This window comes from Chamaea fasciata, unplaced genomic scaffold (assembly GCF_029207755.1).
Source record: "Chamaea fasciata isolate MVZ Bird 193981 ecotype frontalis unplaced genomic scaffold, bChaFas1.0.hap1 SCAF_3, whole genome shotgun sequence".
Classification (NCBI taxonomy): Eukaryota; Metazoa; Chordata; class Aves; order Passeriformes; family Sylviidae; genus Chamaea; species Chamaea fasciata.
In genome coordinates this window covers 45469959-45497934 of record NW_027094088.1, presented here as the reverse complement: position 1 = coordinate 45497934, position 27976 = coordinate 45469959, and the positions used below count along the sequence as shown (strand labels likewise).

At 35.1% G+C, this 27976-nt stretch overlaps 1 protein-coding gene across 2 annotated transcripts in view; it reads right to left on the bottom strand.

Moving 5' to 3' along the window:
- The window catches only part of RYR2 (ryanodine receptor 2), a 376644-nt gene that overhangs the window by 9535 nt on the left and 339133 nt on the right, over nt 1-27976 (bottom strand). For both annotated transcript variants that reach the window (XM_066178844.1, XM_066178845.1), the window contains 16 exons: nt 26975-27055; nt 25925-26013; nt 24378-24506; nt 22868-22972; nt 19207-19288; nt 17011-18314; nt 16567-16631; nt 14607-14754; nt 12992-13078; nt 11940-12158; nt 9720-9850; nt 9094-9136; nt 6852-6985; nt 2910-2970; nt 1455-1601; nt 443-577 (listed from right to left, as the gene is read on the bottom strand). In XM_066178844.1, the coding sequence (XP_066034941.1) occupies nt 443-577; nt 1455-1601; nt 2910-2970; nt 6852-6985; nt 9094-9136; nt 9720-9850; nt 11940-12158; nt 12992-13078; nt 14607-14754; nt 16567-16631; nt 17011-18314; nt 19207-19288; nt 22868-22972; nt 24378-24506; nt 25925-26013; nt 26975-27055 (2960 nt within the window). The remainder of the gene's footprint in view (nt 1-442; nt 578-1454; nt 1602-2909; nt 2971-6851; nt 6986-9093; nt 9137-9719; nt 9851-11939; nt 12159-12991; nt 13079-14606; nt 14755-16566; nt 16632-17010; nt 18315-19206; nt 19289-22867; nt 22973-24377; nt 24507-25924; nt 26014-26974; nt 27056-27976) is intronic.

Sequence of the window (27976 nt, the reverse complement as noted above, 5' to 3'; positions counted from 1 at the left end):
TAAAGGTAACTATGGTAATTCATGCTAAGGTAAACTGATGGATTTCAAAGCTTAAACAAAAGTTTAAGTATTTGCATTACTTATGAAAATGCTTGCCTATAACTGACCCTCCTCCTGAATGAGCTGTCGAATTTCAAGATTCAGAAGAGCTGCACTTTATCCAGCTCAGCTTCACGGCTTGTGGTTATTTTGCATTTTTTGAACAATTATAACAAAGTATAGTACCACATTTCTGCTATTCCTTTATAGATGAGTTTGTTGAGCATACACAAAATCTATCTATTTGTTGATGTCCATCATATTTATCCCTTTCCTTTCAACTGCAATCTTTCCTGCCTGCTGGCTAATGATATGACTGTATGAATACCAATTAACAAGAAGGTCAGGAAAAAAACACCACAGCTTGAGAAAAAGGAAAAAAAAAAAGCAAAATAAGACTTACTGTTAGCATATCATCGCATTTCATGTCTGGCATATCACCATCTTCACTCTTGTTGTAGAACTTGCGGAAAAAATTGAATGCCACCACTGTGTACAAGTATACCACTACTGCCAGTAATCCCACTGTGAGGACAAGCTGGAAGACAAAATTACAGAATGGGTGTAGCACCACTATGGAATTGTGATTAATCTTTTCTTTAAAAAAACCCCAAAAAACAAAAAAAAACCCAAACAAACAAACAAAAAAACCCCTAACTATAAACTGTATGTATCAGCAGCAGGAAAACTTTTAGGTTTTATATATTTTTGTAATACAGAGTAATTTATCTGCATATTCTCATGCAAAGATTGTGCATTTCATTTTATTTTGATCACAGACTGTATCAGAAACAATTACAAAGACAAATCTTGTGCATACATACACAATGAAACAATCCTTCAGAGTCATATACAATGCCCATAATCAGATAAAAAAATTGAAAATTCACTACCTAATAGTAATAGTACTATCACCAAGTATATAATTAATTGAAATAGTTATCTACTAGTTTTATAGAAGAGCAACTTTTTTTACATGCATGAGATCACACATTAAAAAAACCTCTTCCTAATATTTTAATATCTCAGAAAAGCAGCAAGTACTCAGCTGCACAACTGCAGCATTATTCAGATTTTGCTGAGCTTAATGGAAAGCAGCTGGGAGGGAGCTTCAGTATCCTGTAAACTGATATTTCACCTGTGTAGCTCTCAGATCTAAAACATTTTTTATAAATAATGCCCTCTTAATTCACAGGTAATTCGCTAAAACTTCAGGACTGTTTTTAGAAGGGAGAATACTTCTCCTTTGGCTTACAAATCCCATTGTCTTGTTTCCTCATCAATTCAAGTTCTGCAGTTCATGATGAAAGAACATTTCTGTTGTCAACCTGCAGAGCACCTGACTCAAGTAGTGAAGTGATCTTTCCTGTACATTCCTTGAGTTAAAAAAGCTGAGAAGAGAGGACAGTTGATACCTGTTTGCCATTGTGGGTAACTGACGACAGGATAGTTCGTAAGGTCTTGAATCCCATTGCAATGTCAAGGAGATGAGCAGCAAAGAAAAAATTGTTGTAATGGCCAAGGACTGACATGGTCATGTACCACGCTAGGTAAAGGAAAGACTAACAGAAAAAAAACAAATACATTCAAAATAAAATTTATGGCTTTCATCTTTAACTTAATTCAAAACAATAAGGAACAGTAGAAATTTCTCAAATATGCTTTTCTTTAAATAGAAAACATTTCTTTTTAAACAGAGAATTTCCTAGACATCATTGAGAATTTTCTATTCATGCAACAATGTTAAATCTTCAAATACAAAGTCAACAAGATACATTAGGCAAAATCAAGAAATTCAGAATTTATATTATGAAAACTAATTTTGAAATTCTTAAACTCTTATTTGTAAATGTCTCTACTGTAAAAAACTTTTTCCGATTTAAATTACTTTTTAATAATTTTTAAATAATTACAATAAAACACTAATGCCTGAAGTTAGTTAATGACAACTATAGAACTCTGCAAGCAACAAAATTAATTTTATAATTAATCTGAGCTACAAAAATCCCTATTTAAACATGTAAGTATTATTTAAATAATCACAAATGTTAATTCCATCTGATCCTCTATCAATTAATTTTTATTTAACTTAAAGACACGTTTTTATAAGAGAAATGATATTCCATTCCTTAAAAAAATACTAGTCCCAAACAAACACTGTTTACAGATCATGCTGTCTTTAGACCTGGAGGCTTACTGTTTCCACTTTTCCTGAGTACCTTCAGATTACACTTTCATTTTCCATCTGTCCCAGTTCCAAAATAATTTTTTCCCAGCTGTTTTTCTTACCAGTAAATTAAGTAATTAGGCAAACAATAATCGTAAGACTGAAAAATCATATGATGACTGACATCTTAAACTGCATTTTAACATACTTGTTTATCTCTCCTTGGTTTTTTTTCTTTTAAAGACTCCCTTTTTCAAATTATTGAAATAATTTGTGTCATTCTGTGGCACATCTTACTATTGGTTTCAGTGATACAAATTTAGCAATTCCAGATACATTAACTATATTGATGTGACTGTGCTCCGGGAATATTCAAATGTTCATAATATTTATGAACAATAGGAAAAATGGCAATTAGCATTCATACAATCAGTTTTCTAATTCTACAGTGCAGTGCTTTCTTATTGCTTCTAATAAAGCATATCAGAAAGAGGGGAGGAATTGACTGAGGTTCTATTAACTACGACCAATGTAACTGTGAAAATAGTTTGACAACGTCTCCTTAGCTTTCAAGATTTACTTGTAGTAAAGTAAATGTAATCCAGGTATTTCACACCTTTCGTTGAAGCACTTTGCATTAACAAGTGCATATTTTATTTTAGAACATGAATATATACATAAATGTATACACCGAGAAACTTACATTATCAGTGAAAACAACTCCTAATTTCCACATCTGATATTTAACATCAATGGAGTTTAGCCTATAAAATATAAAAAACAAAATGCATTTTATGAAAAAACACAAGTGGAAAACATGAAACACAATCTGTAGGAAGGGTATTGTCACATAACAGGAGTCAACAGCTGATCAATTTCTCCAAAAGCTAAAACACATCAGAACCTTGTTCTAATTCACACTTTTACTAATGCTGATTGATTTCTAAAATGTTATCATGCATACAAACTGTCTTTAAAATCAATGGAGAAAAAAATATTTTATTTTCTTTATAATGCAACCCACCTAAGCCTGAAATAGTCAAAAAAGGTAACCAAATTTGCACCATAAAATGCCAATTCTTTACCTTAGTTATTATAGCATACCTTGCGTCACACAATAGGATGACATTAAAGACAGACAAATTTAGATCAGGTGAATCTCAGAGCTTGTTCAGAAATTTTTCTAAGGATGTAAGGAAAATCATTAATGAAAACACGATAATTCCTACCAGTTAAAGAGTTTTTATATAGGTACTTAGGAAAATCTTCTATTAATGTTACTTTTTTGTAATATAGAAAAAACCAATCAGATATAAACATTATTTATTAATTGTCAACTAGGTAGGAAATACGTTTTATATTGCACTGAGTCCAAATTTTGTGCCAGGCACTGAACAACATCAATAGGTGATACTTCATCGAGGATGGTGCCACTTGATCATTACAAAAACGAAAGCATTGAACCAAAACAAAACAGTGAGTTATAGCGTGCCTGTAAGCTTTCTGTGTGTCTTCAAGACAGAGCACAGAATAGATTATTATTTTGAGGTATCCTGCACAAAACCTCTGCAAGGATCCACTAGGCTTAAGATTACCAAGTAAATAATCAAAGGAGGAGGTATTTTACATTAGCATCCATAAGGGGAAAGGTTTGAAATTGAGATTCCTACATGGGCATCGTTCCTTTCAGTGGAGCAGGATGGGAATTTGGACATTAACAGTGACTATGCCTGCCTCTCAACCACAACAGCTGAAGTCCCTACCCACCTGCAGATATGCACTTCTACTCAGACAAACAGGCACATCCACACTTTTGTATATCCTGTAGTGCCATCATAGCAAGTACAAATCTTGAGACTTCAGGTGTAAAAACTACTGCAAGTAAAATTCCTTACTTTTTCACTAGCCATTACGGGTAAGAGATAGACTGTCTCTTGAGGAAAAAAGTCTACTAGTTTCCCAGGAACAATACTGTTCTCTGAGAACATTACTGAAAAAAAGGTTACCCACTACAGAATCATTTGAAAACCTAAATTATTGTTCGTCATGGCAAGGAAGAATAAGACCTTTCAAATTCTTCAACATTCTGAAGCCAACTGCATTAATTGTTTGTACACTTCATGTTTAGAATAAGGTTTAACTTCTCATCAACCTATAAAAACTTCAGATCTTCCAGGAGAAAATTATTTACAATTTTTTTATTTTTGAAAGTGGAAGGATTCTTCTACCATGTGAGCATTTGACAGAAACCCTGCTTATTTTCCAAATTAGCCTTATGTCACCACTTGCTGCAGATGCTCGAGCCTTATCTGTCTCTTCTATTGACTCTGACTAAACAAATGATCACAGAAACAAAAGCAGAAAGAAAGGTAAAGGGACACATAAATAATACCAATGATGGCACATCTGAAAATTGACTTTTATGTTTGTGTCTTCCATATTATTCTCTCAAATATACTACGTCCATGATGCATCTAATTTAATACCATCCACCCAAAAGAAGAAACTAATTCAATGGAAAAACAGCATCACTGTCTCAATCTCAGTGTGAAAAATTCAACTTTCTTTACTGTCTAATCTACAGAAGAGCACCAACTGCATCATCCTTCTCAGCTGGTTATAGTTAAAAATACTGCAACATATTTAAATAATTATATTAATAATAAAATATTTACACATTTAAATAAATACACTTTAAAAATATTCAAGGGTCTTTGTGAGTCAGTAAAATGCAGATTATTTAATGTAGTGTATCACTGGGACAGGCATAAGCTTTTGAAGAAGCATGGTCACCTGCAAGTAGACTGCTTTAAGTCCCTTGCAAAAAGACAGATGCAAATCCCAGGCTATTTTTCCAAAGGAAAGGGAGAGAAAGAGTAGGAGCTAGGGGTCAAAGAGACCTGTTCACTTGTATTGAAGATGAAAATGCTATGCAGTGCACTTCCCTTCTGTGCTGTGAGGCACAAGTATCTGATCTGGCCTCAGCCTGCACCACCTCCTCCGGGCACAGGCAGAAGCACCAGAGCTGCAACCCGCACCAGGTCGCAACATTCTCTATTTTCTTCCCAAAGTACTGCAGTGAGGGGTCAGTTCCAATGCTTTTTCCACCTCCCTCTTCACTGCATGGTAAATATATATCAAATTTGGAATCTGGAATATGTGCAAGTTTTAGTAGCTTCATTAGTATTCATTTTTGAAACTCTTAAAAAGTGGATAAATGTACCTTCCTGAAGAACGTATTTTTTAATGCAACTGGTTCTGCAAATTTTTATAATATTTTTTATTTTCCTGAAACATATTAATCTGTTATGAGTATGGAATGTTTCCTCCAGGGAAAACATGAAAGATGGATGAGGTCATAAATTTTTTTTAACCGTATATAACATGGAGGAGATACTAGAGATGTTAAAAAACCCAGGCAACCTTTAGACACGATTCTTAAACTAAATATTTCATCAGGCTTCTTCAACTGCTTCATTCTGGTCTGTTTTTTCAAGTTTATTCACAGAAACATCATTTAAATGTTTTCCCCTCATATGAGTATGAGCATACAGGGAAGGGAAAGTAGTTGTATTTTGTTTTTATACCAATAATAAAAGTAGTAGGTTTTTTTCCTAAACTCAAGCATGGGTCCTATGATAATCTAGCAGGAGGAAAACAGCATGGAAGAAGGCATTCTGGAAAGTACTTCTGAGACAATATTAAATTTTGTTTAGTACTGAAATGCCACAGAGTCCTTGAGCCTTTACACTGCACCTGACTGATTGTTCAGACAGACTCCTGGTTTAGTAATATCCATCTTTTATAAAGATGGATAAAAGAGCCATCCTTACAAAATCAGCTCTTGTTTCAATGCAATTCTAATCTGCCAGCAGTCTCACTGTCTACTACTCATAATCCTTGCACACCCATAGATAAAATATTGCTTTGAGAGAAAACTTTAAATAAACTCTTACATCAGAATCTCTTTAGCATTAAAATTCCATCTGTTTAATATGTTCTATCTAGTTGAATACCTTTTTTATAACACAGAACTAGAAAAAACATTTTTTGCAGTGCTTTATAAAATTTGAGGATGCCCCTACAAAGGAGAATGTACTACTCTGAATGTCTAGGGGCCTTTCTTTATTTCTGTCTCCCAAATGATAAATAAATGCATAGTTTAGAGAAAACAAATTATAAAAGGATATGAAGATTAATCATGCAATTCCCAGATTTTGGCGGGCACTAGCACCTCAATTTATTCCATCATTTATAATCAGAACACACAGAGCCATTTTTGCCCATTCTTTCCAGCTGAGCTGAACTGAGAACTTGAAAAGGAGATTCCAGCCCAGCTGTAATGACACTATCAAGAGTGGGAATGTGATGTATTCAAGCAGCTGTGCACTGAACTAAATCTTCATACTTAAAAAACCAGAGGAATCCTGCATATACATTGTCTGTAATTAAATAAATTTACTATATTATTCAACATAAGAATTTATTTCTAGTGCAAATACACATAAATGAGCAACAGATGTTTTGCCTGAATTATAAACCTTGAATGCTTGATTTTAACTTAAGCCTCCCCCCCCCCCCCCCAAAAAAAAAAAGAAACAGACAAAAAACCCCAATCACAAACAAACTGTAGGCAGATGCTTACACAGCAGAAAAGGAGCTATCCTTCTTTGGTTTCTTCTTTTCTCGAGCATCACTAAAATCAAGAGCAGCTTTGTCCATTCCTAGTAATTCACTGATCCTGTCACGGCCATAGAACTCACCATATTTATCCATTACCTGAAGTTAGAAGGAATATTCAAAAATATTCATCAGTGGGTAAATCAGCAGTTATTTGGCCTGGATATGAAGACAAGAGGTTTAACATACAAGGAGCCTGAAAACAGTGCTTCATGACTATGGATAACATTGTGATCACAAATCTTGAACATACACCAGACTTACAGCAAAAAATTATTTTCAGTGAATTCAAACTAGCCCCTACCTGTTTCTAACAAAATTTAACATGTTTCATAAGTAATTTTGCTGGAAATAAAAATTTACTTGTTTTCCTTCTGACTGAACACACAACTTCTTCCTAAATAATCTCTCTTCTCATTTTAAAAGGAATAGTCAAAGAAATACAAATTTTTCTATAAAAAGATCGTAACTCAGTGACTCCTGAACAGGAGGAGGTATTTTGCCAGCTTTCTAATAAGAAACACTTTAAGTATTTAATGATAATTTGCAGATTTTTAGAGAAACTTTTTATTGTAACAAGCCTGAACACAGTGCTTCATGATACAGATTATTTTGTAGACTGGAGATTAAAATACAAATATACAAAGAAGACACTCATTGAAAAAAAGTATATTTAAAGGCAGTTAAATCATACAGCACAGTTCCTCAGTCAAAGCTAAAGTACCAAATCTTCACACAACTTAAAACCATACTCCTTTCCTTTTGATTTGAGCCTTCATTGACCAACTACATTGACAGAAACAATGTACTTTCTCAAGTACACTGGGAGAGCTACTGCTTCCCCTACTGCTACAGACAGGTAGAAATCTATGTAGAACAACCTAAAACATGAAAAAAAAAACATTTTCCAGAAAAAAAAATGAATACACAATTCAAAGAAATTTTTTGGTCAGGTTTGCCTTAGACTGTTACAAAGCAGAAGAGCTAAGAGTATTAAAAAAGACATGTTTCCAAAAGTATGATACAAGATTGGCATTAAAGTGTGAAGGAGGGGTAAATCTGATCCAATAACATGCACACCCTCTTTTTCAGTTGTGACCAAATGCACTAGAAAGATTGTTTTTGCTGTAACCTATTGTACAAACATTAGATTTCTTAAGAGGAAGTTGAAAGAACATTTAAAATAGCATTTGTAAGAAATGAGCTTCTGCAGTCCCTGCTTAGAGAGGACAATCTTTGAGAGAGAGGTCATTAGCTTATGAAATAAAAGCTTACCTGCACACCCACAAAGGAGCCCAGAGACACAAAGCTTGGGGAAGAGTACAAAGAATGCCTTGCCCGGCTGGTCCCAGGGCCATCAGCACATTAAAGACCCATTTCCTCAAACCTAGGGGACTACAGTGGCACAGTGGCAGGCAAGAACCCAAATTATGGATTCACAGTGAATGGTTGCTCTGCCTGGTCACTCCCAGAGTGGTCCCAGGAGAGCCTCAAACCCAAACTGAAACCCATCAAAATGGGTAAAGTGATAGGTTTTATTTTACCATTTTTCACTGGTAAAAACCTCTCCAGATCACCTGTCAGACTAAAAGGGTTACTGCCAAGGGATGCATAGACTAAGCATCCCATAAATGGGATGTTATTGGATGTTACAGGAAGAAAGCAAAGATGGAGAAACGGATGGATTTCGGTGACTTGGGGGTGAAAAACCATGGCAAAATAGAGAGGTAAGGGACACAAGAGGTCAGTGCATGTATATACCTTTCAGATAGTTATAGCTTCCAGATTATCCCTTTGCCTAAATATCTAAATCTGTCCTGTCTTCTTATTAAATACTTTTAAACCTTCTATTGGGTGAGGGACATCATGCTTTGCATATGGAGGAGAATACATAATACAGACAAGATATTTTACATAAATTGCTTTATATATTCAAGCGCACAAAATTTTCCATGTAATTTCATGAATGTATTTGAATTCCTGTTTTATACAAAATCTGTATGTAGAAAAAGTTTGAAATGTATAAAAAAATAGCTGTAAGAATGTGATAAGAAATTCTGTGTATTTGAAAATTACAGATATGGAAATCTACACTGAATCAAAGTTGTATTTCAAAGAAGTGTAGTCCACATTCCTCCAAACATGAACAGAAATATGCATTAGAATTTTATTTTAACCTCATAAATATTTTTAAAAATAAGCCTTACCTTTCTTTTCACAAACTTGTCCCAATAGTTATTTGGAAAAGACCTGAAAAACACAGATAAACAAGATTACATATTAGACAAATATATACCAATTCTGTTTCTAAGAGTCTCCATGTGGTAACTATCACCAGTTAGTCACTTGTGAACCCTCTGGAGTGAAAGTTGCCAAATAGTGTTCAGCCTACCATGTAAATGTGAGAAGCTCAGCACAGCCAATGCCTGCAGACAGGATTCTGGAGCAGCTACATCCCACACACAGTCCCACCAGGCAGAGAAACAGAACTTTAAATATGTGATGCAAAGCACAGCTCACTCTTGAACTGAGAGCAATGCACAACCATCATCACCGTCCTTGCCAAAACAAACCCATCCTGTTTCTTTTTTCTTCTATGAAGGGAAATAATTTTAAGGCAAAGATTTGGGAATGCATGAAATTTAGCAGTAATAGTAAAAGTGATAGTAAACATTAACCTTGCAGGTGCCTGAAAAAAATTGTATATCCTTCCTAGAAATGTATCCCTAATAATTGTTTATTTCAGACAATATGGATAATAAGTATGTAATTGTGGAAATAGAAGAACAATTACTTGCGGGGCTATAATGAGACAGGGCAAGTAAAAACTCACTGTGTGTTGATTACAAGTCTATCCCACTGTCCCTTAATATCATCTTCTGATGGCTGCTCAGTTATATATAGCCCATCAAATTCCAATTTCCTTGCCACTTCCTTTTCTCTTTTAAAAATAACCAGTGGAACCTGCAGTTGAAAGAAAATACAGGAAATACGTAAAATACACTGATACATCTGCAAACTTTAAGAAAAGCTGGTTGTTTTGAAGAAATAAGTATCAAAACTGAAGAAAGTAAAAACAGTACTTCAAAATATTAAAAGACTTAACAATTCCCCAGAACACAGAAAAGGTATTGATGCGCTAGGATCAGGTCATTCAGAATCATTAAACTACAGTGTACTAAACAGTTGTAAAAAGATGGTCAAAACACCTGACAAGGGATCCTCCAAATTAAAACAGTATTTCAGTGCTATGAAAGCATTAGATATAGTCAAGTCAAAGAGAGCTAAAATATTTTTTTTAATCCTTAGAAATTCTAGTTCCAAACATTATTTTGGGATGATATTTTTGAATTTAATTTTGATACCCAGAGATGTTAGAGGCTCCTTTTATTTGTTAAAGAACCTTTGAGGTTTCACAGTGGGAAATGAAGTGTTTCACTGCAAGGAGTCAAGACTGTAAGGAATAAAAAAAAAGAATTGTCAGCAGCTGAGACACCTAGACAGGCTTTACCTACAACACTCTTTCATCAGCTGGATGACTTCAAAAGAACATTTCAAGAAGGCAGATATAAATAGTGGTCAAAGTTGAGAGGTTTTTCCTAAGAAATCTCTTACCAAAAAAAAGTAAACTCTACTTTTTACTGGAACTATTTCACAGGTCCCCAAAATGCACCCACCTTGCATTACCCACCTCGACTGTAACAGGAGTCAACAGTGGACATGATATACTGAAATAGTAATAATGAAAATCAAGACTACCCAAGCACTGGGTAGTGATTATATTAGATACAATGAAAAAGAGTTCTAACACTACTTTCAGATAGCTAAATGAGAAAAATGTAATGGATTTCATGCTAAGCAATATTTAGAAGCAAACAAATCACACAGAGGCCTGCAGTTCAGAAGATTTTGGGCTTAAAGATCTCCAAAATAGAGACTGAAACCATATTTGGACCATATTTTTGTTTCAGAATTGGAAAGAATGCAAATAATTAAGATAAATATTGATAATAATGATTTTTTCCTTCCAGTCAGAGAGTAAATGTTTAAAAAAAAAAATAGCATAAAAAGTCATAGCAGAAACAAACAAATATGAGGTGGGAGAAGAAAACAACGCAAAAACTAGAAACCTAAGCTTTCATGCTGCATGGTAACCAATGCAACAAAAAAAAATGGTTTAGTATCTATTGACCTGTAGAAATACTTAAAATAGAGATGAAAATCAACACTAAAAGTAGTAAAACAATTAACATTTCCTGAGTTACAAATGCATATTGTGTCTTTTAGAACAGAATAAATTACTCGCCATCAAAAGAGGAAAAGAAAAATATTAAGGACCACATAAGACCTTAGTAAAGATATAAGGACAAAGGACCATCTGGATCTTATCAAGGGTCCATTTAATTTAGCACTATCCTGCACTTTGACTTAGAGCTTCTACCCTGGAAGTGTGTAAAAATGGGGGAAGTACATGTCAGATACACTTCTCCCAGCTCCAGAGATTTACGACATTTGGGTTTTTTAAGCCATAATCAGCATTTTGCCAGTGAAAGTGGCATTTTTAGTTTTCACATCCCTAACAGAGATCTTCTCCAGGATATTCCTTTACAAGATGCTTAGGCTCCTGCCAAAACACTACCAGCAGTGTGTGTCTGTATGAACAGCAGGCATTTTATAGAGTACAATATGCAGCAGCAGTAGTCCAAAATGCTGCATTCTTTTCAAATGACCCAACTGACAGACTGGTAATGCAGCATCTAAAACTGTCACCTGCCTTGTGTGCATTTACACCTTGTCTTCAACAGTCACAAGCAGCTTCTGAAGTAGGTTACTGCTGTAACTGTCTGCCTGACAGCAAATCAGACTCTGGCCTACAGCTTCCTGAACAGACACATCATCAAACAAACACTTTCTGTGCACATTACGCTAGCAAAACAGATTTCTTTACGTGGCACTCCAACTGGCTTAAGCAGGTTGACTTTGTTCTAATTTATACCGCTAGACAGATAAAGAAGTTTAGACCTAGAAAAATAGAGTTATTTTTTTTTCTTACTTTCAAACAATAATACCCTATGATGCAGAAGAATGAGATGACTGTGTGTAGGATGGCCAAAATCCTCAGTGTGGGCTCCATGTAGCCACTGCTTTCTTCCAGGACATAATGCACTGCCATGACCCTCTCATCATCGCTTTCCAGGATGTTCAACTTGGTACTTTCACCATCAGATACCACAGGAAGTTCCTTTTCTTCTGTCACAGCAGATGTGGAGACCTGTTTAAAAAATTTAATATTGCAGCTATATTCCTTTGACAGGAGTTTTACAATACTACAAGCTAAGTAACTGAGCTGAAAAAAATGACACCAAGGAAAATATAACCATAAAGAAACTTTAAAGAAAGATATTTTTTTTTTTGCACAAAAATGTCCACAAAGAATACCTTAGCAAGACCTTTTCATCTTGTTACACCAGTCTGTGATAATGTGCATTTCTTTCTCTTTTTTCCACTGCCAGTCCATGTTACCAAATTTGGTCCATGATGAATTTTATCACTTCAAATTCAAAAAAGGGCACAGCCCTCTTAGAAGAACCCCCTGACAGTAGTCTTTATCATCACAGCTCTCTGCCAGAAAAGACTCAAGTCCAATGACTCCAGAGTTGCATTAATGATACCAAAAGTCTTGACAAAATCAGTATTATTCTAGGCAGCTTAATATGATGTGACTCCTGGCTGTACACACCCTTTCAGGAGATCATAATGGCACAAGAAAACATCTCAACTGACATGGATTAAGTTAAGTTACTTATGAAGGCTCAGCTTAGTTGGTTCACTGTACTGGTAAATGGAGCATCTAAGGCAAGGGTGTGCCTCTTAGCCTGTTGTCTTTGTCCCAGCACAGTGCTCTGTCAATAGCTGTTTGTGTACTGGAAGTCCATTTTAACTTCACACAAACATTTCAGCTGTCACCATGTTAGATTTCTGAAGTTGTGGGAAGAAGTAGGTATTTAGCCTGTTAGGCTAGGCAGTTTTACCTTAGCATATTGACTACAAAACCCAGATGTTTTCCAATGTGCAACTTGCAAAGTAATATTTGGAGAAATTTACCTTATAGAAAAGAAGGATAAAGTTGATGGCAAAAGCAACAAATAAGGCCAACATTCTCATGTTGTAAAAGTTCCGTGCAAAATAATTCTGAAAAGAGAACAGAACATAAATATACTTTGCCTAATAAAGATTCAACCATCATTATTAGTAATTTGGTACTTAGAGGGGGTTTTTTTGTGTTTTTTTTTCCTTATGGAACTTTTAAATAGAATTATAAACATTAAAAAAATGCAAACCAACAAGCATTTTGAGTGATGTACAAGTTCTCTCCTACTCTACATGTGCAATAATGAGTAAAGGACCTTCCATTTCACTCCATTCACAAAGGATGAAGGATTTCTAGTTGCCTCTTAGATCTTTTTCATCGGCCTTTTCAAAACACTTGGAAACAACAGAGACATCACAACACAAGGGTAATGTAATAACAATATAGAGGTCTCTATCTTCCCTGTAGTTCAATATTCATACATATAGCAAATTGCTACTTTTACCAAAAAATAAAAAACTCTGCATATAATTTTATCTTAAATATTCTCAATTCCAAAATCAACTGCATTTTCACCAGGCCAGCAAAAATTCATGTGTGACCTGATAACCATGAATAGAAAGCTCTTCTGACATTTTGATGCTAGGACTGCAGAAACGTACCTTTTCCCTTTCTGACTACTCACAAACCTTTACAGCACACATTTTGAATGCTTTAACACTCCCACAGGAATTCTGCCATTTTTCAGCCCTAATCATAGATGATTATTAGTGAAATACAAAATGAGACTATTCAAAAAAATTAAGCTAAATTCACATGACTGCAATGTGACTAGCCTAAAAATCTACCTCAGTTAAAAAGCCAAATTTAAACACTTAAATTCCTAATATGATTTTGAGTGCAGTTTGGTAGTTTTGCTATGTTCTCAAGCTAGAAGTAGGCCATCCCTACACAATTACATACTGTATACATAGCAAAGGTGTATTTCTTTTTACTTTGCATTTCACTCTAGCGTCAGTGAATAGGAATGGAATATCCCAGCTAATAAAAGCAAGGATTTTAAGCAGTTATGGAGCAAATATCTGATATTTTACTGAGAGAGCCTCAGATGCAGTTTTACATTTTCATTAAGTCTTATTTTCTACAGGTTTTGCAAAGCTTGACAAATACTAACTCGCTACTGCACAAAAAAAACCCCAAACTCTAACATCTTTTCTTATTCGCTTCAGGTTAAGCATTGTATCTTAGCTGATTCTTTTTATAAGTAAGCTTGTAATTTCCCAAAGGTGTCTCTCAGGAAAGGATAAATCCTACTGTCTTACTAGCTACAGTAAAAATTCAGGAATTTTGCTCCCAGAAAAATGCATGGATGGTTTCCAGTGATGCACACGCATCTCTGTATGTCTAGGTTTAGGACAATAATTGTCTTCCTAAGAATTAATTTCTTGTATACTAAGTTATTTGTGTGTTTCTTATCTCTAATATTCCCATTAAACCTTTGCTTCATGTCCTTCTTATGGACAATGGTGGATAGAAAAATGTAGTCCAGAAGATGTTTTGTCTTTACATTGTTATAATATGAACACGTCTCTGCCAACAGCTAAACACATAAGCTAGAGAACAGCTTACAAGAAGCTTCTGCTGGTATGCAATGATATTCTTCCAGAAAACTGATTCCTGAACTTCTGGTTCTCCATATCTGTGCATATGCAGTTGTCTTAATTTCTGTTTCCCTTTGTCTTCCTTGGTTTTCTCTTCTTTTTCTCCATCTTCACCTCTTAGGATACAAATGAAGGCAAAATAATATGTCCAATTAATAAAATTGCTAAATTAAAATCACACCCTGAGATAGGCTATTGCATCTTTTAATGAGGCTCAGGTAGCCATGACTCATGCAGTTCATGCACATGACAAATAACCCTCTTCAGTCCAAAGTGCTGGCAGGGGTGACAGTCTGGTTAAGGCTACACACGGACTTACTGGTTCGGCACCCTGAAGTGGGAGTGCTAGCTGGCAGAGGCAGGTAATCAAAAATCTGCCAACCTTGCTTTCAGAGGTTCTTCATAATTGTGCAGCTGATTCTTGCAGTGACAAAATGTCTGTAAGCTGACAGCTCTATGTCTGCATGAGTACCTATATGTTTAAGTGCTCCCTTCCAACCTCACACACTTAAACAATCTAGTTCCCACAAAGGCTGCAGAAATCTTTGGATTTTCTTGCACTTACAAGTCAAACCCAAAGTTTTAAATTCTGCTTTTCTGCCCACCTGATGAAGTCATAAATATGCACTCCAGGAGGAAATGAAGTGAGATTTTGTCAGCATCTGGTGTGTGGATATCACCACACTGTTTCATTAGAAAAAGTCAGAGTTCATGGGCTGCCTTCCCCAAACACAAGATCTAAAGGACAGTGAATTGTCTTAGAAGTTAATTTGACCTGTCAGCATGACAGATGAAAAGATCACAAAAGCCCATTTGAAGTCAAACCAGACTGAGAGGCAGCTTCTAAATTACATTATTTATTTCTCTGTTCCTATCTACAAACAGAATGGCTGATGTCCAAAGCCAGCTCATCTTCCTCAAAGACATTTGATAAATTTTCACTTGAAAGCTTGCCACGTTAGGAGAACCTTCAGGGCAGCTAATAATGCCAGGCACTGTACTCCTGACAGAGAATATTGGTATTACTGCAACTCATGTAGTCAAGCAGAGCAATCAACAGTGAACGACCTTTAAAAGTCAGAAGACACTCCCTCACAAATTTATAGTGGCCAAATCAAAAATTTGCTGCACTGATTAAGAAGAAGAGTTTTTGTCATGGACAAGTGCTTATCATCCCAGAAGAGCAGTAATTATTAGAGTTTGAGACTAAGGGATCTTCTTAGAATTCTGACAGTGGTAAACAGCTACAGAAACTGTACACAAAATGTACATGTATCAGGAAGCATATAATACAGGGATGGAGATTGACAGTTTTTACTGGTTAAAACCAAGAACTGTATTTTGCTTTCCACTATTTTTACTCTGAGCTAATGGCATTAACATTAGATTTTAACATGTCCTAAAAGGGTTTAAATTATCAATGATCAAATTTCTTCATAAAGATGTGAGAGTACTCTGTAATTCATTAAAATTGTACTGGAATGTTAAGATTTTGCAAAATGCAAGTAACTCAAAATATGTCACAACAAATGGGAGAGGGTAAAGCAAACTCAGTCTCTAACACTGATGGATAGCAGGTCTTTGGAAGTCAGGTGTTCTTACAAAGTTGAGAAATTTTTTTCTAGTTTTAAGATTTGCCAAGAAAAGAAAAATAATCTATTAAGCACATTCTAAAAGAAATTAAATGGACATTATAAACGACACGCCTGGGAAGAGAGAAATTCATAGAACCAGAGTAGTGCCTATTGCATGTCATTTCCTTACAAATGTGCACAGATGAGGAAGACTGTTAACAAAACACCCCAGCTTAACTGGAATGTGAATGGACAGAAAATTAAAGGCAAAGAAGTACAAATGAACCTGAGTTTTCTCAGTGAAACAAACCACTTTTTTATTTTCGCAGGAACAGAGGTAGAAGTAATACATACTCAGCTTTTTCAGGTTCTGATTTTGTTTCTTCTTTCTCTTCCTTTTCATCTTCTTTCACCTTCTCCTACAGAAAACCAGGATTAAAAACTGCATGTGGACATTATTATACAGTACAGAATTAGTTAAGAGAATACCCAGAATGCAGAATGTTCGGGGGTTTTTATTAAACAATGGTAAACGTGAAGAAAGATGATAATTCAATTTACGTTAATCAAGAGAGAAAATTTACCACTGAATTAAAAGCAATCCAAAACACTGTCTGCTTCAAGAAGGGTGTGGAAATTCAAGCTTGTGACATCAGAGAGAGTAAACACCAGTAATTACACATGGTTCTTTTAAAAAAAACCCAGAAAACCCAGAAAAACAAAGATGTGGGTTTTATTTCAAGACTACATTTAATACATGAGAGAGAAATATATATCAGAAATAGAAGGCACAATTACCTGGATTTTTTCCTGTACGTCGGGCATTGGGGCTAAGGAGGGAGTGCTCAGTAAATCACTCAAACCAGCATTTGGATTGTGAGGGATCAATTTATACTGTCCACCTTCTCGTTTCAAATCCAAACCAAATATATCTGAAAGTAGATCACTCTCTTCTGTTAAAGTCTGCAGATCTGTTAAGTCTTCTGCAGGCAATGCAGCTTCTGTTGGCTTCCTCTCCCCTTCTTCTTCTTCCCCACGCACCTCATCCTGAGTGGGATCTGGCATATTAGCCAGCAGTTCAGCCACCTTGATTTTCTTGGCTCCTTCTACTAGGCTTCCTCCAAGCAGCAAACTGCAAATGATGCGAAAAAAGCCCCGGACAACACTACAAGCAAAATGTAGTAAGCCCACCAAAATGCTCCAGTAGGAAGAAAACAAGGCCATGACCATGTCCTTCATCGTCATTTTCTTCACTTTCTTCATTTGTTTCTTTAGACTCTTCATGCTGAGCATTTTCATAAGAGTCATTAAATTATACTTGAGAGCCACTAAAGCTGACTTCATGGTCACGAGAGAGAAGAAACCCATTCTAGGATCTTCTTCCTCAGGATTATCCTTCTCACTCTCCTCTTTATTAGCCGACCTTTCATTCAGATCTGACTCAGAGATCTGGGCAGCCAGTTGCATTTCAAAGATGGTATCCTCACAGAAGTTAACAAAAAGCTCCATCTTTTCTTTCTCCCCACCTTCATTTACAACATCAAATATAAACTGTCTCTTTGACTCTTTTACCTGAGGTTTTTCCCACTGAGTCCGACTTGACTCACTTATTTCAAAATAAACTCGCTCAATGCGCTTTGCGCTGCCCATGATTTCTATACGTCCGAGGAAAGGCTGAAAGTAATTCAACACACTCTCTGAGAGCTCAAGGAAAGTCTGCAAGCGTGTGTCATGGGGCATGTGTTCTGACAGGTTGGTCAGGAGAACAGCAACATTGAAACCAATGTCTTTTGCAGGCTCATGAAATCGTTTCACAAACTCCTCGTAGTCCAAAGTCTCATTCTCATCTGTTTCAGCACATGACAGCAGAAACTCAGTTTCAGACTGAGTGTAGTGCTTATGGCTTTCCATTGCCCTGTGAAAATCCCTCTTCGAAATTATCCCTTTGCCATCAGGGTCATATTCTTTGAATGCATCAGAGGAAGTCAAATCTTTCAATTTTAAGAACATATCAAAAAACTTCAGAATCATCTCCACATTGTTTGACGATTCTACAAGCATATCAACCATCTGCTTTCCAATTGTTCCATTCACAACATTACCTAGAGGTGAGGACAGGATTTTAGAGATAACATCAGCAAATATTTTGGCAAAGAAAAGCATATTATAATGACTAGTGAAGCAATCAAAGAGTAAGAATGATAAATTTTTCAATAACACACTTACATGAGAAAGCTAGCTATGAAACCTGAAGTCTTTTACTATTAACTCTACCCTAAGACTTGGAAAAAATGTGACTATTTGCCATTATAGAAAGAAAGAATTAACAAGGCCTGTAGAGAGAGATCATACATTAAATACAGTACTAAAAGTGGGATAGCATATTAAAAAATTCACTATAGTGCAGCACAGACAGATCTAGTGTCAGTAGTTCACTATTATCCAGATGAGCAGGTCAGTAGGTTCTTTACAGAGCACAGCCTACAGTACTAACAATTTACTTTGCTTCTCAGTAGCCTTCTATGAGCCTAAAGCCAGGGGAATCAATTTCAAGACCTTGAATATAGTCACTAGATGAATGAAGCCCATTTTTTATGGATAAGATCACTAACAAAATAAATGCAATATATTAAGCTTGTTAATAAAATGACTGTCAAATGGTTTTGTCCCCAGAGCTCAGGATTTCAGCTTAAATAGTAAAAACCTTTTCATATAACACAAAGATAAGTCAAGTTCATGGAAAAAAAAAAAAAACAACAAACTTCTGCTAGCTCTGGATTTTATAAAGTTCTGGCATTCACAATTAATGTAACTTATGCCAACTACGCTACCTAAATCTCCTATTCACTTTCAGACCTGAAAGGTCTTCTCACAATTGAGACATGAAAATTAAAAGTGTAAAGAAATATAGAGCATTATTTCTCAAATTAAGAAAATTACAAAGGTAAAAACTTTGTTAGAACAACTGCGAAAGAGATTTCACATTTTTACTACCTTCCAGCATAGACAGCAACATGACAACCATATCTTTCTGAAGATCCATTAATTCCTTCAATAGTTCAATTTGACTGGAATCCTAAATAACAAAGACAGTATATAAATATAAATGATATATTGATTTATTTGACATTTATTTATGTGTATGCATATTTCTCCATGTAAAAAGCAGACTTAGAAATTAAGAAGCTAGAAAAAATGGTAATACAGTGAAAATATATTTATTGCCTAACTCCTCACAGCACATTCACACCATCATCTGTTTAGAAAGTGTAATTTAATAAAGACAAAACTGAATGTGATAAAAGATTTAAAGCAATAACTGGGTATGTCAAGGAGATAGATGATGCTTCTGTAATGTTTCCTGTCAGCTAAAATATTGTCACTTTTGGTGTAATCAAGTTTATAGCTATGAAAAATTGCAAAAACAGCAAATAGCAGTAGAGCATAAAGCTCAAAGTATAACATGATTCAAAATGAGAAATTTCATTGTAAGCCACTGAACGTTTTGGAGGGAAAAAAAAGCTGAAACAAAATGTTAAAATATTGATTAATGAAAGTTCCATTAGTAAATCCTTAAACATACATTAAATTGACTTTTTTTAGGCACCTCTTATCTCATTGGGTTCACTGAATTTACCATGTCACTTGCCTGGAGTCTATCAGCACAGAATTATTCAACTATTAATTTCTTCCTCAGTGAAACACTGTTGCATCATGCCACTGATAACAAACACTTGTACAGTGCTGGACTTCAGTGAGTGGTACAACAAACTCAAGTTACTTTATGGCTGTGGCAGGATGCTTTGCCCTGAAAAAGCTTATCTGCTTAGCCTGGAACCTGGTCAGGAGACAAAGCAGTGCAGGCCATCTGTGGTGAGCTACCAGTGGCACCACAGTGGTATTTTTTAGCATTGAACATGCTAAAAGGCCAGCCTGGCTTACCATCTTTAAACACACATCTGTCCCTTTGAAGTCAGACTTGACAGATCAGCTGCTAAACTGTCCTAGAGGCCTATGACTGCCAGCCAACTTCTCTCCACTATAAAAATCCCAGGCCACTTTCATACAGTTAGATTCTTCCACAAACTTGAAATACATCGCATTTCTATCCTGGATTTCGGACACCTCTCCACAGTTACTTCCCAAGGATCCAAGGATTGAGAGAAAGAGGAGGAATACACCACAAAAAGGAGTGTGGTGATATTCATCAATCTCTACATAATGTTTCTTCTGCTGGCTTGCTTTAACAGAATTGCTTTCATATAGTGCGCTTGGACATTTAGTGTTAAAGCTCACCAGTGTTTTTTAGCTTTTATACTGTGTAGTAAGTAACTCCAGTTAAGAACTGTCTGTTCATTTTCATAATATGTAATTCATCTTTTACAAATTTAGCTGATCTTCCACCATTAAAACTTGCAGGACTGTGATTTAATCACACCTTTGTAATTCCTTAAATTTAAACTGTTAACAAAATCTGAAGCTAACGGTTTACTTTCTTTGAAACTCCTTTCTGTGAAGGAGTTTAAATACAAAAAGGAGTTCTTTCTGTTCTTCAGACTCAAAGAGATGGGTTTTGTAATAAACTTTGTCTAAAGCACCCACTCCACCCTCAGCAATGACAATTTGGATCTTGGATTGAAAACTGCATAATTGGAAATAAGAATATTTTTGACAGATTTGCCCTGAAAGTTTTCATTACAAAACTTTTTAACTACAAAAGTTATTTACAACCCAGATGATCTTTGTTCATTTGGACTGAAAACTGTACTTTCTTTTTCTCCCCTAGATTCTTAAGAAGTATTACCATTATCACATTGTTGCTTCCTGGTACAAGACAGAAGAATTGAAATGCAAAAAGAAAAAAAAAATGCAAAACCCAAACAAAACACTGATTTAATTTTTTACTGTTAAAATCCTGTTTCAAATGTTCTCCAAAAGTGCTCTGGAAACTCATGATTGATAACAAACCCGAAGTATTTAACTCAAGTATTTAGAGGTAGGCCCCTCTTACAGACAAAAACCATAAGGCAATTCCTTATAACTCCACTTAGCCACACTCACTTTTGAAAACTGGTATTTCAACAGAATCTGAAAAACTTATTAATATATTCTTGTAATAAATATAAACAAAATAAAGAGCCCATGTCTATTCTGGTATTTCCTGCTAGACCCCATGAAAAGTTTCCAAAAGTCCAACGTTTGGTCTCCAAGCAAGAGAAAGACACCATCACTAAAGTGATGCATTTGGAATGAAGCACTTGGAGTAGACTGTGTTTCTGTCATCCCACAGAACATCACAAATAAGTCCAAGCTCCTGCTGTGAAAAACTACTGGGCTATCTTTGAAAAGGCACGATGAGATTGTTATTTTCTAGATTCAGTAATCAAAGATGCTGTGAAGCCACTCTGGGCACAGCTGAGACTATAAACTTGTCACAACTGTAAAAGGAAATCTTGCCAATAGCCACATCGTATTTCATAATCAACACATAGCTACCACGTGTTTGACTCACTGTAAGTAATTACTTAAACACCTCTTTCCAGTTTGCTTTAGTGGAACAGGAAGGAAGCACAATAGCCTTCACTGTGGCCTACCCAAATACTGACTATTTAAAAATTCTTAAAATAACAAAGATGTTTCAAAACCAGAACAGTATCTACAGGCACTTTCAAATGCACTTCAGGAAAAATTCAATGCATTTCTCTTGAAAATCAGGTTTGACTGTGATGCCATTTGTGGGAAGAAGACTTCTATTTAGCCATAAAGAATGAGAAGTGTACCTGTAGCCCAAACTCCACAAGTGTAAGCAAGCAGCCTACTTTCATCCATAAACTTCCAAGGGTGGGGAGAAAAAATATTCTGAGAAAGACTACTTTCATTTATGCAAAGAATACTTTTACATGAACACCTTCGGAGCCAAACAATGAAATCTTAAAACCTCAGAGATTTCAGAGCTGTATTTCTTAATAACTAGCACTTTCACAAGCGTATGACATTTTTCTCTAAAAACATGAAATTATGTAAAAAAATTAGAATCAGTGCATTCAATTAAAATGTGTAATTCCTTTAAAAATTTAAGAAGTTGAAAAATGTACTGCTTAAGGATAGGATTCCCTGCGTCTAATTTTTACACTCTGTCTGTGCCAGTCCCCTTCACTATTTTTACAGCTTCTGAAATGAGTACTCACATCCAAAAGAAATTCACCCATTATGAGGTCTGACTACTGTCTACTAATAGTGAAAAAGGTTAGATGCAGACATGTGTTGAACTAGGGTTTACTAATGATGAACCAGTGCAGGAGCCATCAATGAACATGATGGGTACTGCATAAAAGGGAACTGCAGAAAACACTGTGAGAGAATTTTGCTACAAAAGACTGGAACTGAGATTTCTTTCTGAATATCAGTGATATGCTTTGTTTGCAGTTTGATCTAATCTGTTTTTTACCTGTGGCCAGTGATCCAACTACAGGCCTGCTATTCACACCCGCTCTAGTTTTGCAACTTACTCTCTCAATTTTATTGTGTTCTATCATCTCTGTCTTATTTTTTTCCTACCAACAGTTGTTATTAATGACTCAAACATATTGAAGTTTGTTTCTCTTTTACAAAAATGCTAGTGACTTATGAAGGAAAAAGTAAAAGAAAAAGATACCTGAGACAGCTTCATCTGCATATGGGCAAACACATGAAGGAAACCAACCACAGCATCCCACAGCCTACTGTGTGCCAGACTTTGCTGATTCCCAGTACATGGCCCCTATTGTTCAGAAAAAAACCAAACCAAAACAAAAAACCACAACAACAAAGAAAATAAAAAACCAAAGTTTGTTTGCAAGAAATTCAACAAAAACAGGAAAAAATACACATAAGTGCATAGTTTGGGGTTGTCCTTTAGAAATTGCTATGAAATATCAAACATATCTAGAATTATGTATTTAGCAAGACCACTGACTGGTAAAAAATGCCCATTCCTAATAACCATTCTGCCTGTTTTAGCCAAGTCTCAATATACTAATTCAGAACCCCTAAGTGTGTATCTGTTTGCAACTTTAAACAATAAATGCTGAAGGGGTACAAATCTTCATGCTGTTTCTTCCTTATGTAGCTCTGCAAATTAGGAAAAACCTTATGGGAGGTTAATGCAAAATTCACGTAAGGAATTAGAGAATCAGTTTCCTGATTTTTCCTCCCAGCATATTATATAGAGCACAGAGCTAAAAAATACTTAAAGAAAATTCTAACTTCTGAAAAACAGGAACACAAAAGCTTTTGAAGCCTCAAAGGATAACAAATAAAATCTCTACCAGCTAAAAAACACTACTTGTGATTTGAGAAATATGTATACATTAAATATATTGACAGAAATGTCTGCAATTTGTCTCTTCTCATTTTTATTCAGTGCTATTCCATCATATTTCATCATCATGAACTATAAAATAGTATGTTCATAATAATTATTTTCATCTGAATGAAACCAATGTAATAGACATCTAACAGTCCGAGATCCTCTCTAACCTACTTATTATATATAGAATCAAATTCTAATATTGTCACTTTATTTACACAAGCAGATAATACAGAACTAACTGACACTGAATTCTTTAGACATCCAGGAAGATCTGCCATATTTTCATTTTGACAGAATTGATCCCAATCTCATTTATTCCTGAGTTCACCTCAAGTGCATCTCTATACAGTTCTCAAATATGAAGTGTGAATTCATCATCTCAAACATAGCATTGATGCCTTAAAACAACCTAATTCCTGATGGAAAATACAATCTAATGTTATATTGACTAAACAGCAGCTATGATCTGCACTGATATTAGTTTACTCAGTGGATTAAAGGTAAAAGCTTTAAAGTGGGTAACACTGATGCAGCCTAAACAAAATGAGAAACAAAAGTCTACTACCTTACATACATGATTATTCATTAATAATTGCAAATTTTAATAAACTGATAAGTCTGCAAAAGAGGAGTGACAGGTGTATGTACATATATTTGAATATTTTTCTTCACACATAAAGAAATGCACTAAAATAATGTTGATGAATAAATGCATCTTATATTTCTATGTTATATCTAGCTACTTTATATCTTCACACCAAATGTATGACAAATTTTCTTTCAAGTTCCTAACATTCTAATGAAATTAATTTACCTGGATATACTCTGTGAGAGTATTGAAAACTTGTTTTGCCACCTGGATGGCTTTGGAAAAATTTCGTTGTCCTTGTTCATCAATAACATCCTTGCCAGAATAATACCAATAGAAATCACTGATGGATTCCTAAAGAAAAAACAGTTGTGACAAGCACAAAGAGATTGTGTAGGCAAACTGGCTCTAGCTGGATATTCATCAATATAAGAAAAACAGTATTAGACAGTTCTAGTTCTGAAAATTATTTAGTTTATAAAGGCTTTATTTGAACCACCCAGAAATTCTCAAGTACTACTTCAAGAATTGTAGTTTCATCTCAAGGGAATCAATAGGAAAACAAACACAAGGAAAGAAATTACTTAAATACCCCACAGCAAACCTCAAAATAAAATAAATTAAAAATTAGACAAGCTGGTATCTGATCTTAGAAATATAACCACCTGCATTCTGAAAAGAAGCGCTCAGTAGTACTGCCATGCCGCATGCTGTTCATTAAACAATGCCTCTTTACACTGTGTGCTTGACACCTAGTCAATAGTGGGAGCAAATATTGCTTTGTGTGCACGATTCCTCTCTCCATCTTCCCCAAAGGCAAGCTTATTAAATTTTCAACAAAGTAAGCAATGGAATGAAAATCACTGTATTGCCTCCACAACTTCTACAGAATGCATAAAGATAGAAAGCAAAGTTGATAGCAGCAGCAGTGTAAACCAAAAAAGAAAAAGAATTTTCAATGTCTGGAATTCTCAGAGTAAATAAATGAATAGCTATAGGGAACTTAACTAGATAAATATTTTTTTTTTTAAAATGCAACATAATATATTATGTGCAATGATTTTCAGAAAGAAGAGAAATACAGGTAAAAATGATGAACATTTATCACAAAATATGTTTTTGCACCATTCACATGCTGCAATCTAGAAACAAAATTTTTTCATTAGTTTCTACTGTCTCGTGACAATGAAATGTTTTCGTATTAAAAGAATTTGGGAGATAATTAAAAATAAATGATTGAAAAAGTTTTTAATCTAGACTTCTGCAGTTTTTTTTTTCCTTTTGCCTTTTTTTCCCCTCTTTGGGAAATGCACTGTTCTTATGCTTCACTCCACGCCGGCACATGGAGCATTCATTCACAGACCAGACAGTGCTCAGCCTAAATCAGAATACGGATGAAAAAGCAGCTGGCTGAAACTGAACTTGAGCAATACAAAAGGCTTCTCACTCACAGGGTAGTTTCATTCAGCACCCCTGCTCAGGGACACACCGAGCATGTCCCCATCTCCTGCTGCTCCCCTAGGTTAACAACCTCCACCACATTCCTGCCTAGGAAGGCTGGAACCACTCTGTCACATGTATGTTACCTCTGACTCTCCCAGTACAAAATAACAATTCTTAAAGAACTGCAGCCAGTAGAGAATTTCAGCCTTTCTCCTCAGTTTGGGCTACAGGGACCAGAATAAGTGTGATGACAAATAAATGCGCTCCTCTAATAAAACTTGTATAGAAGTCATATTTTCATCTACTTACTTAGTATATAAATTACTTACCTGAACTCTCAATAAGTAATCCACAGTAGAAATGATAATATTAACAGTTGTGTTGTTACCAGTTTGAGTTCTCAGGTAATTCTGAAAATCTAAAAATTCAAATAGAAGTTCAATTTAAATTTATCTAAGTTTTAAAACTACTTCTGAAAATTAATTCTGATTTAGGATGATCTAGAAAAATTTATCTTAGAGGCATGGATTGGGTTTTCTTATCTTTTTTTTCTTTTTGTCAATAAACAATTGTAAGAGTTTTAACATCTTATTGCAGAGATCACATACCAGTGAACTTCTGAAGCCAGAACCTTCTTTATATATTTCACCTGTAAAACTTAACTTGGTCTTACTTCAATCTATTTATGACTAGAACTACATCAATATCAATGTAATTATACTCAGAATACGTTTTGTTAAGTAAAATTAAATCACATTTGTAAAATACAAATCCTGATGACTAAGTCAGAAATATGTCTAATGCCTAAAAAGGAAAAATATCCCTTTTTTTCTCATTTCATTCCCTGAGAATGACAGAGAGAACACAGGGAAATATACTTAATGATAAAAATACACTTAAATTATGCATGTTTAATGTATTCTTTTATATTTAAAAGACACATTACTTCTTCAAGAAGTTATTGTGTACATTGTAACCTCACACACAATTCTAACTGACATTCATGGGAAATAATGCGAACCAGAAAGCAGACACATGCCAAGGGACAATAAATACAACTTCTTCTTATATACTCCTCTGAATCTTTCATGTCTAGAAGTTATAAACCACGAACATTTCCCTGTGTAAATTTAACTTTCCTAGTACGTCAAGATACAAAACTCATAGTTTTGGAAACAATTATCTTATCTACAAAATTAGGACTGTTAAAAAATAATAGCAACTTAATTCCACTTAAAGATTTTCCCTTCCTGTACAGTCTAGTGGCTATTCCACCTTTCATAGTATTTTATGAAGGCTGCCAAACCTTCAAGAATTAAGAGCTTTTATCATCATTTCTCGTCACCTTGATTTTGTTGACTGGCAGCCTGCCCACAAACCTGAATTGTGTCCTTCACAAAGCAACTGAAGGAAGCGGAAGAGGTCACAGGTGAACTCATCATCCTGCATCACCTTTTCTCCTGCAGAAAGGCCAGACAGAAGCAGGTTATCAGTCTGCCAAGTAACACCCCACAGCCCCTGAAGAAAATCTCCAGAATTTATATTAAGAAAGAGAGAAGGGGAGAGAAAATTTATAACCACCAGTCTATCTGAAGCACCTATGACTTGTGCTTGGCAGATAGGTATTTGGTTATTTAAAAAAAAAAAAAAAAAAAACAACTACAAAACTTAACTTTTGATTTATAAATATGGCAGCATGAGCTTGGCAACATTTTACAAATAATCCCCGATCTAAATTCTTGTTTGACTTCACTGGGCATGGAGGCTGTGTCACATACAAAGGTTAGGGTTGGACCAATTTGGTCCCAATTCATCACAAAAGAAGGTACTTAAAATACAGAATGAGATTTAATCAAAAGGCTATGAAAGTCACTCCTCAAATAAACTATTTGATTGTAAAATATTCTAAAACAACCCAAGAAATTTACAGCTGTGGGGACTCTCAAGCACCATTTAGACTGAAATATTTGAGGATTTAGTACCTGTCTGCAGCTAAGAGTGTCTGCACAAAGTGGACATGTCTCCTTTGACAAAATAAAGCAATACATTTTTAATTAATTAAGACCAAATGCCAAAATGCTTTATTGAATTAGGCCCTTCAGTTAATTTTTTTTGTTAAATAACTAATATCCAAATGCATAAAGCTTCAAGCCATTTTTTTCCCCCACAGGAAACAGTATACTAAAAAGCCCACCGTTAAAACATCTTTATTTCAAGTATATCAATACATACAGTTAACTTTGTACAGGGACATGTGAAGAGGAGAAATAACAATTCACCCAGGAAAACAATCACAACTGGGGAAAACAGCTTATAAAATGACACACGAGGACAATAATATAGGTGTTAAAGCAGTAAAGGCCACCTACAAAAAGTAAGAA